Source organism: Canis aureus, chromosome 26 (genome assembly GCF_053574225.1).
Source record: "Canis aureus isolate CA01 chromosome 26, VMU_Caureus_v.1.0, whole genome shotgun sequence".
NCBI classification, from domain to species: Eukaryota; Metazoa; Chordata; class Mammalia; order Carnivora; family Canidae; genus Canis; species Canis aureus.
Genome location: NC_135636.1, coordinates 24,853,766 through 24,869,379, shown reverse-complemented (window position 1 = coordinate 24,869,379; position 15,614 = coordinate 24,853,766). Strand labels below are relative to the sequence as shown.

The following is a 15,614-nucleotide window of genomic DNA, read 5'->3' as shown; positions in this document are numbered from 1 at the left end:
GACATACTTGCAGTATCAGGAATGAAACGAGGTATCAGGGGGAGGAGCAAGATGGCGGAAGAGTAGGGTCCCCAAATCACCTGTCTCCACCAAACTACCTAGAAAACCTTCAAATTATCCTGAAAATCTATGAATTCGGCCTGAGATTCAAAGAGAGACCAGCTGGAATGCTACAGTGAGAAGAGTTCGCGCTTCTATCAAGGTAGGAAGACGGGGAAAAAGAAGTAAAGAAACAAAGGCCTCCACGGGGAGGGGCCCCGCGAGGAGCCGGGCTGAGGCCGGGGCGAGTGTCCCCAGGACAGGAGAGCCCCGTCCCGGAGGAGCAGGAGCTGCACCGACCTTCCCGGGGGAAAGGGGCTCGTGGGGAGGTGAAGCAGGACCCAGGAGGGCGGGGATGCCCTCGGGCTCCCCGGGACAGTAACAGCAACTGCGCGCCCAGGAGAGTGCGCCGAGCTCCCTAAGGGCTGCAGCGCGCACGGCGGGACCCGGAGCAGCTCGGAGGGGCTCGGGCGGCGGCTCCGCGGAGGGGGCTGCGCGGCCCGGGAGCGCGAATCCACCAGCGCAGGCTCCGGAGCACAGGGCGCCGGGACACAGCCCAGGATCCCGCCTCCCCCGGGACAGGCAGAGGCCGGGAGGGCCCAGGACAGCAAGGACGCTCCTGACCCAGGTGAGCAGATCAGCGGCCCCGCCCCGGAGCCTCCAGGCCCTGCAGACGGAGACCTCCGGAGTTCCTGCCGGAGCTGAATCCAGGTTTCCAGAGCTGCCCCGCCACTGGGGCTGTTTCTCCTGCGGCCTCACGGGGTAAACAACCCCCACTGAGCCCTGCACCAGGCAGGGGCACAGCAGCTCCCCCAACTGCTAACACCTGAAAATCAGCACAACAGGCCCCTCCCCCAGAACACCAGCTAGACTGACAACTTCCAGGAGAAGCCAAGGGACTTAAAGTACACAGAATCAGAAGATACTCCCCGGTGGTTCTTTTTTTGTTTGTTTGTTTTTGTTTTTGTTTTTGTTTTTGTTTTGTTTTGCTTTTTGATTTGTTTCCTTCCACACCCCCTTTTTTTTCTCCTTTCTTTTTCTTTCTCTTTTTCTTCTTTTTTTTTTTTCGTTTTTTTTTTCTTTTTCTTCCCTTTTTTTTTCTCTTTCTCTTTTCTTTCCTTCTTTCTCTCCTCTCTTTTTCTCTTTTTCCCAATACAACTTGCTTTTGGCCACTCTGCACTGAGCAAAATGACTAGAAGGAAAACCTCACCTCAAAAGAAAGAATCAGAAACAGTCCTCTCTCCCACAGAGTTACAAAATCTGGATTACAATTCAATGTCAGAAAGCCAATTCAGAAGCACTATTATACAGCTACTGGTGGCTCTAGAAAAAAGTATAAAGGACTCAAGAGACTTCATGACTGCAGAATTTAGAGCTAATCAGGCAGAAATTAAAAATCAATTGAATGAGATGCAATCCAAACTAGAAGTCCTAACGACGAGGGTTAACGAGGTGGAAGAACGAGTGAGTGACATAGAAGACAAGTTGATAGCAAAGAGGGAAACTGAGGAAAAAAGAGACAAACAATTAAAAGACCATGAGGATAGATTAAGGGAAATAAACGACAGCCTGAGAAAGAAAAACATACATTTAATTGGGGTTCCCGAGGGCGCCGAAAGGGACAGAGGGCCAGAATATGTATTTGAACAAATTCTAGCTGAAAACTTTCCTAATCTGGGAAGGGAAACAGGCATTCAGATCCAGGAAATAGAGAGATCCCCCCCTAAAATCAATAAAAACCGTTCAACACCTCGACATTTAATTGTGAAGCTTGCAAATTCCAAAGATAAGGAGAAGATCCTTAAAGCAGCAAGAGACAAGAAATCCCTGACTTTTATGGGGAGGAGTATTAGGGTAACAGCAGACCTCTCCACAGAGACCTGGCAGGCCAGAAAGGGCTGGCAGGATATATTCAGGGTCCTAAATGAGAAGAACATGCAACCAAGAATCCTTTATCCAGCAAGGCTCTCATTCAAAATGGAAGGAGAGATAAAGAGCTTCCAAGACAGGCAGCAACTAAAAGAATATGTGACCTCCAAACCAGCTCTGCAAGAAATTTTAAGGGGGCCTCTTAAAATTCCCCTTTAAGAAGAAGTTCAGTGGAACAGTCCACAAAAACAAAGACTGAATAGATATCATGATGACACTAAACTCATATCTCTCAATAGTAACTCTGAATGTGAACGGGCTTAATGACCCCATCAAAAGGCGCAGGGTTTCAGACTGGATAAAAAAGCAGGACCCATCTATTTGCTGTCTACAAGAGACTCATTTTAGACAGAAGGACACCTACAGCCTGAAAATAAAAGGTTGGAGAACCATTTACCATTCGAATGGTCCTCAAAAGAAAGCAGGGGTAGCCATCCTTATATCAGATAAACTAAAATTTACCCCAAAGACTGTAGTGAGAGATGAAGAGGGACACTATATCATACTTAAAGGATCTATTCAACAAGAGGACTTAACAATCCTCAATATATATGCTCCGAATGTGGGAGCTGCCAAATATATAAATCAATTATTAACCAAAGTGAAGAAATACTTAGATAATAATACACTTATACTTGGTGACTTCAATCTAGCTCTTTCTATACTCGATAGGTCTTCTAAGCAAAACATCTCCAAAGAAACGAGAGCTTTAAATGATACACTGGACCAGATGGATTTCACAGATATCTACAGAACTTTACATCCAAACTCAACTGAATACACATTCTTCTCAAGCGCACATGGAACTTTCTCCAGAATAGACCACATATTGGGTCACAAATCGGGTCTGAACCGATACCAAAAGATTGGGATTGTCCCCTGCATATTCTCGGACCATAATGCCTTGAAATTAGAACTAAATCACAACAAGAAGTTTGGAAGGACCTCAAACACATGGAGGTTAAGGACCATCCTGCTAAAAGATAAAAGGGTCAACCAGGAAATTAAGGAAGAATTAAAAAGATTCATGGAAACTAATGAGAATGAAGATACAACCGTTCAAAATCTTTGGGATGCAGCAAAAGCAGTCCTAAGGGGGAAATACATCGCAATACAAGCATCCATTCAAAAACTGGAAAGAACTCAAATACAAAAGCTAACCTTACACATAAAGGAGCTAGAGAAAAAACAGCAAATAGATCCTACACCCAAGAGAAGAAGGGAGTTAATAAAGATTCGAGCAGAACTCAACGAAATCGAGACCAGAAGAACTGTGGAACAGATCAACAGAACCAGGAGTTGGTTCTTTGAAAGAATTAATAAGATAGATAAACCATTAGCCAGCCTTATTAAAAAGAAGAGAGAGAAGACTCAAATTAATAAAATCATGAATGAGAAAGGAGAGATCACTACCAACACCAAGGAAATACAAACGATTTTAAAAACATATTATGAACAGCTATACGCCAATAAATTAGGCAATCTAGAAGAAATGGACGCATTCCTGGAAAGCCACAAACTACCAAAACTGGAACAGGAAGAAATAGAAAACCTGAACAGGCCAATAACCAGGGAGGAAATTGAAGCAGTCATCAAAAACCTCCCAAGACACAAGAGTCCAGGGCCAGATGGCTTCCCAGGAGAATTTTATCAAACGTTTAAAGAAGAAATCATACCTATTCTCCTAAAGCTGTTTGGAAAGATAGAAAGAGATGGAGTACTTCCAAATTCGTTCTATGAAGCCAGCATCACCTTAATTCCAAAGCCAGACAAAGACCCCGCCAAAAAGGAGAATTACAGACCAATATCCCTGATGAACATGGATGCAAAAATTCTCAACAAGATACTGGCCAATAGGATCCAACAATACATTAAGAAAATTATTCACCATGACCAAGTAGGATTTATCCCTGGGACACAAGGCTGGTTCAACACCCGTAAAACAATCAAAGTGATTCATCATATCAGCAAGAGAAAAACCAAGAACCATATGATCCTCTCATTGGATGCAGAGAAAGCATTTGACAAAATACAGCATCCATTCCTGATTAAAACTCTTCAGAGTGTAGGGATAGAGGGAACATTCCTCGACATCTTAAAAGCCATCTATGAAAAGCCCACAGCAAATATCATTCTCAATGGGGAAGCACTGGGAGCCTTTCCCCTAAGATCAGGAACAAGACAGGGATGTCCACTCTCACCACTGCTATTCAACATAGTACTGGAAGTCCTAGCCTCAGCAATCAGACAACAAAAAGACATTAAAGGCATTCAAATTGGCAAAGAAGAAGTCAAACTCTCTCTCTTCGCCGATGACATGATACTCTACATAGAAAACCCAAAAGTCTCCACCCCAAGATTGCTAGAACTCATACAGCAATTCGGTAGCGTGGCAGGATACAAAATCAATGCCCAGAAGTCAGTGGCATTTCTATACACTAACAATGAGACTGAAGAAAGAGAAATTAAGGAGTCAATCCCATTTACAATTGCACCCAAAAGCATAAGATACCTAGGAATAAACCTCACCAAAGATGTAAAGGATCTATACCCTCAAAACTATAGAACACTTCTGAAAGAAATTGAGGAAGACACAAAGAGATGGAAAAATATTCCATGCTCATGGATTGGCAGAATTAATATTGTGAAAATGTCAATGTTACCCAGGGCAATATACACGTTTAATGCAATCCCTATCAAAATACCATGGACTTTCTTCAGAGAGTTAGAACAAATTATTTTAAGATTTGTGTGGAATCAGAAAAGACCCCGAATAGCCAGGGGAATTTTAAAAAAGAAAACCATATCTGGGGGCATCACAATGCCAGATTTCAGGTTGTACTACAAAGCTGTGGTCATCAAGAAAGTGTGGTACTGGCACAAAAACAGACACATAGATCAGTGGAACAGAATAGAGAATCCAGAAGTGGACCCTGAACTTTATGGGCAACTAATATTCGATAAAGGAGGAAAGACTATCCATTGGAAGAAAGACAGTCTCTTCAATAAATGGTGCTGGGAAAATTGGACATCCACATGCAGAAGAATGAAACTAGACCACTCTTTTTCACCATACACAAAGATAAACTCAAAATGGATGAAAGATCTAAATGTGAGACAAGATTCCATCAAAATCCTAGAGAAGAACACAGGCAACACCCTTTTTGAACTCGGCCATAGTAACTTCTTGCAAGATACATCCACAAAGGCAAAAGAAACAAAAGCAAAAATGAACTATTGGGACTTCATCAAGATAAGAAGCTTTTGCACAGCAAAGGATACAGTCAACAAAACTCAAAGACAACCTACAGAATGGGAGAAGATATTTGCAAATGACATATCAGATAAAGGGCTAGTTTCCAAGATCTATAAAGAACTTATTAAACTCAACACCAAAGAAACAAACAATCCAATCATGAAATGGGCAAAAGACATGAACAGAAATCTCACAGAGGAAGACATAGACATGGCCAACATGCATATGAGAAAATGCTCTGCATCACTTGCCATCAGGGAAATACAAATCAAAACTACAATGAGATACCACCTCACACCAGTGAGAATGGGGAAAATTAACAAGGCAGGAAACAACAAATGTTGGAGAGGATGCGGAGAAAAGGGAACCCTCTTACACTGTTGGTGGGAATGTGAACTGGTGCAGCCACTCTGGAAAACTGTGTGGAGGTTCCTCAAACAGTTAAAAATATACCTACCCTACGACCCAGCAATTGCACTGTTGGGGATTTACCCCAAAGATACAAATGCAATGAAACGCCGGGACACCTGCACCCCGATGTTTCTAGCAGCAATGGCCACTATAGCCAAACTGTGGAAGGAGCCTCGGTGTCCAACGAAAGATGAATGGATAAAGAAGATGTGGTTTATGTATACAATGGAATATTACTCAGCTATTAGAAATGACAAATACCCACCATTTGCTTCAACATGGATGGAACTGGAGGGTATTATGCTGAGTGAAGTAAGTCAGTCGGAGAAGGACAAACATTATATGTTCTCATTCATTTGGGGAATATAAATAATAGTGAAAGGGAAAATAAGGGAAGGGAGAAGAAATGTGTGGGAAATATCAGAAAGGGAGACAGAACGTAAAGACTGCTAACTCTGGGAAACGAACTAGGGGTGGTAGAAGGGGAGGAGGGCGGGGGGTGGGAGTGAATGGGTGACGGGCACTGGGTATTATTCTGTATGTTAGTAAATTGAACACCAATAAAAAAAAAAAAAAAAGAAACGAGGTATCACCACAGACATCAAGGATAACAAGGTAACATTACGAGCAATCTATGGGCAGAACCTTGACACCGGAAAGGAAAAGGACCAAATTCCTCAAAAGCACAGCCTGGCACAAGCATCCAATATGAAATGAAGAATTTGAGTAGCCTTAGCTATTCAGATTCTTTTCAAAACAAAGAAAGAATTGTGGAGGCCCAGGGGTTTCACAGGAAAATTCCTCGAAGTATTTACAGATGAATTAAAACCAAGTTCGATGTGCAAAATAAACTTATAGAAGAAATGAGGAAAATATGAATACATACACCATTTGAGGTGATGTTAGGGAATTATTCTAAATTGTCCAAGGTGTGTAACGGTATTGCTTTTGTAGAAAAACCAATGTCATTAATCACACGACCACACCATTATGAACTCCATTTGCAACTGGATGTGCACACATGACTAGGTCATTACTGGACACAACGATGCAACTTCTGCATACCTCTCGTATTAAGGGAAATCATTAGGTGTCCCCAACCTACCTCTCTCTACTCTCAGAGCCAGCAAGAACATGGACACTCGATGACCCAGTGCTGACTGAGCAGTGAAGACAATGCCATAGGGCATGTTAGAAGGATCATGGGCCTTTGAGAGGGACTCCAGAGCAGACTTCTGGAAACCTGGCTCAACCTCCTCCTGATGTTACAGGAGAGAGAAATAAGAAATATTCTGATCATGGAAAGGGGACTCTCTACGCCCTTGAGTCAATGCCCTGCTGCGATAATGAACACGTGTTTGTTGTACAAGTCTCTGACCTGTTTTAGGAACTCCAGTTTCCTTTCAATCGTTTTTCTCATCACCTAGTCTAAGGGCAAGAAATCTTTACCATCTGTCCCACTTTGCTCCCTGAGTCCCTTCTGAAAATTCCAAGGTCACAGGGTTGGTTGAAGCAGGAAAGGAGATCAGAAAAGAACTGGACATAAAGTAAATGTGCTGTAAGCGATCATGATTATTGATGCCCTGTTGTCCCAAATCGTGGGAGAGAGGAGGCCCATGCTGTGACTACCCATGGTCACCTAAAACTTAAAACTCCAGGTCCCCAGGGCTACCTTCCAGGATTTCAGAGAGGCTGGTACAGATACTTGCATTGGTGATGATGGGAAGTTCTAGAAGGGTAGAGACCACCCTTACGTGAGAAAGAACTGGGGGCCGAGGTGGCTGGCCTGGCACAGTGACTTAATCACTGTGGTAAGGAGCAAAGGGGAGGGTGCTAGGAATAAGCTCACTGAGACCTCACCTTGGGTTTTCTGTGTTTTCTGGTCCTTTTGGGAGGCAGAGGCCACAAGGGTATGGTTTTTGGTGACTGCAGGCTGCCCGTCATGCTGCACCTGGCAGGTGAACACCACATCTTCCCTGTGGGTGGGTGAATTCACCAAGAGCCAGCTCGTCCAGTTAAAGGTCCCATCCTTGTTCTCTAGGAGGTTGGAGGCCACTGAGGGAGTTTCTGTTCGGGACACGTTTCCATTCTCCAACCAGGTCAGCTGTAGGCGCTGAGGGTAGAACTTCTTCACTTGGCAAGTGACATTCACCTGGTCCCCTGCCATGGGGTGCTGGGAAACCTCCAAGGTGGGCGGAACTGAAACAGCACAGAGCAGAAGCTCTGACCTTATGGAACAAACAGATCACAGGGGAGGGGCTGAAAACTTAGCTCCCACCACACAGCAAGGGAATCACCCAGAACACTGCCAGGCATGCAGCTGGTGCTCAAATACTGAGGGCAGTCTTCGCATATGAATGACACCCCTAAGTACAGTGCCAGCACACAGTAGGTGCTCAAGGACCCATAGCTCCTATTAGGGCAAGAATGAGTGAAATCAAGACACACAGCCCCTGGCAGGCAGTTGGAATAGAATAACTGTAGCAAAATAAATGAAATCACCAAGCACGCGGTGGCTTGGATTACAGCAGGTGCTCAATAATTAGAAGCGCTATGGTAAAGTAAATGAGACTGCCTAGCACAGTGCTCGGCACGTGGTAGGTGTCTACTAGGCAGCTGCCATGGAAACAAGGGAGGTGACTGTAGGTGACTGTACCTGTAGGTGCAGGGTGACTGGGAGGGCCTGTGAGGAGTCAGACTCCAGGCAATGGAAGGCCAAGAGTAGAGAGTAGGGGAGGGGCAGGGTCCTAGGCTTGGGGGCAACCTGGGCTTGGGCTGAGGGTGAGGGGCCTCTACCTCGAAGGGTCTCAGACAAGTTGGCAGTCCCACGAAGAGGAGGGCCCCCCTGCAGGGTCACGTGGGCCACCTCGCAGATGACCTGGGAGCGAACGTCCCCCGGGGCCAGCACCAGCTTGGTTGTGCTAGAGATGCTGTAGGACGCGTTGTCTTCGTCTGGGTACACACTGGTCTGAGAGGCTATCAGTTCATTCCCGTTTTTGAACCATCTCAGGGTGATGTTTCTGGGGGAGAAGCCGTGCGACTTGCAGGTGAAGCTCACTGTCTGCTGAGGCGTGGCCCTGGCCGTGGGGCCGGACACCACGGGGGGAGAAGGTTTGGCTACAAGAGGAGCATCAATGAACAGTAAGCATGACGGTAGTCAACAGCACTAACCGTACGTGTGACACTGTGGAGAAGCCTCAGCCCTCCTGATAGTGTGAGGAGGGCAGTGTCATCTCCTCATCAACAGAGGAGGACACGAGGTTCCAGAGCTGAACTGTGAGTTGGGCCCAGGGGCTCAGGTGCAGTTCCAGGCCTGACCTCAGAGTCCCTTCTCTCCTCTGCCAGGTGACTTCCCAGCAATCTGGGCACAGGAAGGACATTTCTGATAGCTCTCACTCTTGGTATCCAGGGTTCCTCCCTCCCACCCTGGAAACCTCAGAGAGCCTGTGCAGCTTTCTTACAGAGGAAGCAGGGGCGGAGCAGGACCCCATGGAAGCCAGAACCAGGCTGGTTGGCTGACCAGAGGTGTGGCCATGGCACAGCAAGGCTCCCCCATTTGTGAAATGGGACAGCAGGCATTTCTCTTTCCCTGGGGTTGCAGTGAGGGGCAAGTGAGGCAATGATGCAGTTGTTTGGAATTTAACACAGAAATGCAGATGAAAGGAGCAGATGAATCAGAAAGTGACCTACAATTAAGTCAACCTCATTATAATGTTGAATCCCCTGTGAATATTCTCCTCAAGCCCTAGTAAATGGAGCTGCTTGCCCCTGTGCAGAGCTTGGCTTTGGAAATTTTTCCCTATGATTTCCTTATCTGTAAAAATGAAGACAACTTTGTGAGAGAACCCCCCTGGATAGTCTCTGTCTATACCTCACCAAGGAACCAAACTATTTTCATCCGGGTACAAAGAGGTTACTCCGACCCCTTACTGCATCCCTAGGGACTTCCTGTGGCCTCCAGGCTTCTTGTCCAAACTGAGCAAGTGTCCCACTTTCCCTGCCCGACAGTGACACCATCCTCCTTTTCCTCTGAGTTTCTGCACTGCAAGCAATTATGGGGAAGGGTCCTTCTGGCTGCCAAGACTTGCTGATGCCACAGCAACAGAGGGAAGACGTGGGGTCCCAAGAACTGAGTCTAGAATAGGAACTCTTGCTCAAGAGACTTAAAACACCCTCCAGAAGATGCCCCCCAGTCGTCCTCAGGGGATGTGCCACTGGGAAGTTCTGTAATACTTGTACCATCAGGATGAAGCTACCTTCCCTGTCTCTGTCCAGGGACTGTGGGGAGATTAAGTCACTATTTTGTGAGTTAGAACTCGAATTGCATGAAGCTTTCTTTACAGACTCACAACATATGCCCAAACTCTGGCATCATTTCCAAAGTGAGATGTCAGAGTAAACATTGAGCCTGTGCCTCTTCTCACTGTGATTTTTCTGAAGCTGAAAGAAAGACATTGACCCACCTCTCTGCCAAGGGGGCATTTATTGTCACTGGAAGGGAAGGGAACTTAAGCTTCATGAGAGAGAAGCTCTTGCCTGTTTTGTTCCCTGCTGCTTCCCCAGCACCCAGAGCAGAGCCTGCACACAACAGGTGCTCAATAAGTGCTGAGTAAAGAGAACAGTGATACATTGAGGGGAGTGCTCTCTGGAGCCAGGGTTGAGGTCAGATCTCGTGACTGGGTAAGTCACTCAGACTTTCATTCCCTCATCCCTGGAACCAGAGGGCTGGTCAGGATTGGAAAAGGTAAGAGCTGCGGAGCCCTCAGCCTGCGATTCTAGATTTTCCCACTATTTTCCCACTGCACACTTTGAGCAAATAGCATAACATCTCTAGACCTCAACTTCTCTGATCTGTGGAAGGGGCTGAAATCAGGGGCACCCACTACAACACTTGATTCTTAGCTGTTGCCTAGACAATGGAGGGCATTCTTAATGACTTGTCACAACCAGGGGAAGAAGGATGTCATCCCATACCCACCACTCACGATGACCAGGGTGCCTGGTCCAGACTTCAACTCCACATTGGGGTTTCCTTTCTGGAACTTCACACAATAGTAGGTTCCCGTGTCTGCTGGGGTGATGTTACTGATGCGGATGGAAAAATCCGTGTTGTTCCTCTTTGTAGAGTCTGAAACATTTGTTACTCGGGGGAAGTGGCCTCCTTTAAAATGGAAGATCAATTCCCGGCCTGGCCCTGTCCCCCTGAACCACACAACGTTCCCAACGGGGATCAGGGAGGTCAGGGTGCAGTGCAGAGTGGCTGTCTCTCCAGCCGCGACAGACACTGACTTCTCAGGCTGGATCACCTGCAGCTCTGCCTCACCTGCCACACCTGGAGGGGAAACAAAGCAGTCATTTATCCATCCTTATGTGATCCTGCATGTTTCCTCAAGGGTTGATCCACAACAGCTCATTGACTGAGTGCACCCCGTGAGTGGGACGTGACTCGGCATGTTGCATGTACATGCATGCAGCCCTCAAAATGAGCTTATAAGGTGAGACCCTATCTGAAATGAGGAAACTAAGGCACAGAGAGACACAGTGGTGTGGCACACCAGGTCTGAGCGCCTCAACACTCTGGAAGCATCATACTTCACCAAAAGTCTCTGGGTGTCCACTTTCCAGCCTCATGAAAATTTGTACTTTCTGATCCCTGGCATTCAGCAGGACCACGAGACTTCGTTAGACCACTGTGTGTGAGCCGAAGGGAACATGTATTTTCTGGGCTGTGCATTTAACTTCAAGAACCTCTGTGGACCAACTTTCCTCTTTCACATGCAAATCCCATGCTGAGGTCCCTTCCTTTGTCTGGATACTTGAGTGACAGTGATGGCAGAGCCTCCAATACACAAGGAACAGGTAGTTTAAATGAGAAGTAACACAACGTTTTAAATCTCTGGGATTTTTTTCCCATTCTGAAATCACATTATATTAGTTTCCAAATGCTGTTGTAACAAATTATTAAACATTTAGTGCCTGAAAACTGTATAAATGTAGTATCTTAAAATTCTGGGATCAGGAATCCAAAATTAGTGTTGTTGAGCTAACACCAAGGGTCAGTTTTGATGCCTTTCTTCCGGAGATCTCTTCCCTGCTTTTCCAAATTCTAGAAGCTGTCCACATTCCTTTACTCATAGTTCCCATATTCTTAACATATCAAATTCTTGCCTCTATTCCCACTCTCCTTTTCTAACTTTGGCTTTCCTGCCTCCTTCTTACAAAGACTCTTGAGACTATGTCGGGGCCATTTTGATAATCTAAAATAATCCCACATCAAGATTCATAACGACTTCTGCAAAATCTCCTTGGCTGTGTTAGAGAAAACTGTTCACAGGTTCTGGGTATTAGGATACGGACCTCTGTGCTAGGCCACGTTGACCACATGTCTTCCCAGGCAATTATAGAAACCAGTTAGTTAGATAACCTTTTGTATAACACAGGCTGAGTGAGCAGGCAACTTACTAGAAGGACTATTCAAGCAGGGAGCTGATGAAGCTCTTTGTAAAATAAAACTAGAAATCAGTAACAGAAGAGGAAATCAATATTCTCAAATCTATTGAAATGAAACAACACACTCTTAATAAGCAAAAGGGTGAGGTAGGAATCACAGAGGATTTAGAGGACATCTTGAGATAAATGTAAATAGAAACACACACAAAAAAGAAAAAAGAGAAAATGGAAACACAACATGCCCAAACCTATGGTCTGAGGTGACAGCAGTGCCAGCCAAAATTTATAGGTGTAATGCTTAGATTTAGAGAGAGGCAAGATCACAAATCTATTAACAACTATCATTGTAAGACATTAGAAAAAGACGTGAAAAATAAACCCAAAGCCAGCGCAATGAAGGAAGTAAAGACGACTAGAGATTTAAAAACTGTGCATAGAAAAACAAGAGGGAAAATAAACAAACTCGAGTACCTTTTCAGTATGACCAACAGAGTTGACAAATTTGAACTAGATTGACTACAAAGAAAAGAGAAATGATTTCACTACCTAAAGTCAGAAATAAGAGGAATATATTACTAACCATTCGATAAAAATAAAGGGGATGCTAAAAGAATATCTCAAACATTGTACACCAATTAACCAGATATCCGAGATTAAATGGACAAATTTCGAGACACCCTCAACTTACTATGACTGAATCATGAACACATAGAACTTCTGAATAGGATATCACTAGTAAAGGGACTGAATTGATAATCAAAAATCTCCCAACAAAGAAAAGCCCAGGACCATATAGCTTCATGAGAGACTCTTTCCAAAAATTAAAAAACAAACAAACAAAACTAACACTAATCCTCTTCAAACTATTCCAAAAAATTTAAGAGGAAAAAAAGTCTCCTAAGTCATTTCTAGTTTCTGAGACTCATCCTAGGGCAGCGTTATGCTGATAGCAAAGCCAACAAAGGAACTACAAGAAAACTGCACACCAATATCTTGTCTGAATATTGATGGAACAATGCTCAACAAAGCATCAGCAACACCAGTTCAACACCATATTAAAAGAATTATACACAATGACCAAGTGAAATTCCTCGTGGAATACAGGGATGATTCACACATGAAAATCAGACAGTGTAATAGACCAAATTTCAGAATTAAGAATACATGAACATGATATCTCATTTGATGCAGGAAAATCAGTCAACAAAATTAAAGATTTTTCATGATAAAAACAAGTAAACTACCAATAGATGGAAACTTCTATAAAACGATAAAGTAATACATGCAAAACCATAGCTGACATCGTTCTTCATGGGGAAAGTCTGAAAGGCTTTCTCTAAGACCAGGAACATGGCAAAAATGCCTACTTTCACCACTTGTATCAACACAATACTGGAGATTCCAGAAATGCAATTAGGCAAGAAAAATAAGTAAATAGCACTTAAACTGTAGAGGAATAGGTAAAACTATGTCTTTTGTACATGACCTGATTTCATGAGTAGAATCCTAAAGATTCCTCACATAAACATAAACTGTTAGACTTAATAATTGATTCAGCTCATTTGTGTTATACAAAATCAATAGTCACGAACCAGGAGCGTTCTATATGCTAGTGATGAGCAACTCAAAAAGGTAATTCAGCAAACAATTCCACTTATACTAACATCAAAAAATATAAAATACTTAGAAGTAAATTTTTGCATGGACACAAAACACTGAAAAATGCAAAACATTGCTGAAAGAAATGAAAGAAGCCATAAGTAAATGGAAAAACATCCTGCATTGGTGGATTGGCAGACTTCATCAGGATTACCTAAAGCAATCTTGAGATTCAAACACTATCACTATCAAAATCAACATGGCTTTTTTTTTTTTTTTTTTTTTTTTTTTTTTTTGCCAAACCGAAAATCCCCCTTCTAAAATTCATCTCAAGGGACGCCAAATCACCAAAGAATCCTGGAAAAGAACATAGTTGGGGAACTCACACTTCTTTATTTGAAAATCTATTACAAGCTGTAATAATCATGGTACTGTGATACTGAGAACAGAATACAGATATACAACAATGGAATATAATAGAGACCCTAACAAACCCTCACATGTAAGGTCCAATGATTTTCAACAAGAGTGCCAAGACTATTCAATAGAGGAAGGAACAGCCTTTTCAACATAAGGTTCTAGGAAAACAAGATATCTAAATGTGAAGAATAAAATTGAACCCTTATCTTGCTCTACTTAGAAAAATGAACTCAAATTGGTTGAAGGGACTTATGTGTAAGAGCTAAAACCATAAACATCTGAGGAAAAACTATAGGCAAAACTCATGATATTGGATTTGACAGTGATTTCTAGGGCATGACCCCAAAAGCACACATAAGAAAATAAAAAATATATGAATTGGACTTTACCAAAATTAAAAGCTTTTGTACAGCAGAAGACAATATCAAAAGTGACAAAGTAACTCAGAGAATAGGAGAAAGTTAACTCAATGATGCAAAGCATATTTCTCACAATGGATTAATAACTAGCATTTAGTTCTTTAGAACTCGTATAATTGAACAACCAAATAACAAAATGCCCAGTTAAAAAATGGAGCAAAGACTAGAATAGACATTTCTCCAAAGAAGGTATTCAAATGGTGAGAAAGCACATGACAAGATGTTGAAGATCACCAGTCATTGGAAAAATGAAAATCAAAACCACAGTGAGATATCTCTTCATTCCTTAGAATGGCTGGCTTTTATCAAAAACAATACAATACAATACAATAAGAAATCAGAAAATAAAGGTTGACTAAGTTGTGGGGAAATTGAAACTCTTGTACATCATTGGTAGGATTATAAAATGGTGCAGCCACAGTAGAAATAATGGTGTTCTTCAAATTTAAAATATATAATTTACCATATGATCAAACAATTCAATTCTTAGGTAAATATCCACTAAATTATAAGTATGTAGTCAGGACATCAATGTTCACACCAGCATTATTCTTAATAATCGAAGGGTAGTAGAAAAAAATCATTTCCATCAAGTGATGAAGGATAAACAAAATGTTAATGTAGATATATTCGATGGAATATTACTCAGCCTTAATAAACTATGACATTCTGATATACTCTATGGGTAAACCTAAAAAATACTATTGTAAGTGATAAGCCATATACAAAAGGACAGATATATGATTCCAGTGACATGAAGTATTGAGAAAAGACAAATTCATACATACAAAAAAGTAGGACAGAGTTTACCAATAGTTGTAGCTGAAGAAGGAATGAGGAATTCTTGTCCAATGGATGGGGAGTGTCTGCTTGTGATGTTGAAAGAGTTCCTGAAATGTACAGTGGTGATGCTTTCACAATATTGTGAAAGCACTTAAGCCACTGAATTGTATCCTTAAGAATGGCTGAAACAGTAGATTTTATGTTACATGTATTTTAGCACAGTAAGAATTGTATGCTCACAGAAGGTAATTAACCCCATGTAAAGTTTTGTATTGGAAATAAATGGTTGGTGGGAAAAGAGAAAAGAT

At 42.9% G+C, this 15,614-nt stretch overlaps 2 protein-coding genes across 3 annotated transcripts in view; one reads left to right on the top strand and one right to left on the bottom strand.

Moving 5' to 3' along the window:
• The window catches only part of LOC144298082 (uncharacterized), an 83,531-nt gene that overhangs the window by 12,057 nt on the left and 55,860 nt on the right, over positions 1–15,614 (top strand). The window lies entirely within an intron of this gene.
• LOC144298077 (signal-regulatory protein beta-1-like) overlaps positions 1–15,614 on the bottom strand; it is a 33,303-nt gene that overhangs the window by 7,065 nt on the left and 10,624 nt on the right. Inside the window, exons 2-4 of the mRNA XM_077872488.1 lie at positions 10,614–10,967; positions 8,432–8,752; positions 7,496–7,834 (exon numbers count right to left, since the gene is read on the bottom strand). Of these exons, the coding sequence (XP_077728614.1) occupies positions 7,496–7,834; positions 8,432–8,752; positions 10,614–10,967 (1,014 nt within the window). The remainder of the gene's footprint in view (positions 1–7,495; positions 7,835–8,431; positions 8,753–10,613; positions 10,968–15,614) is intronic.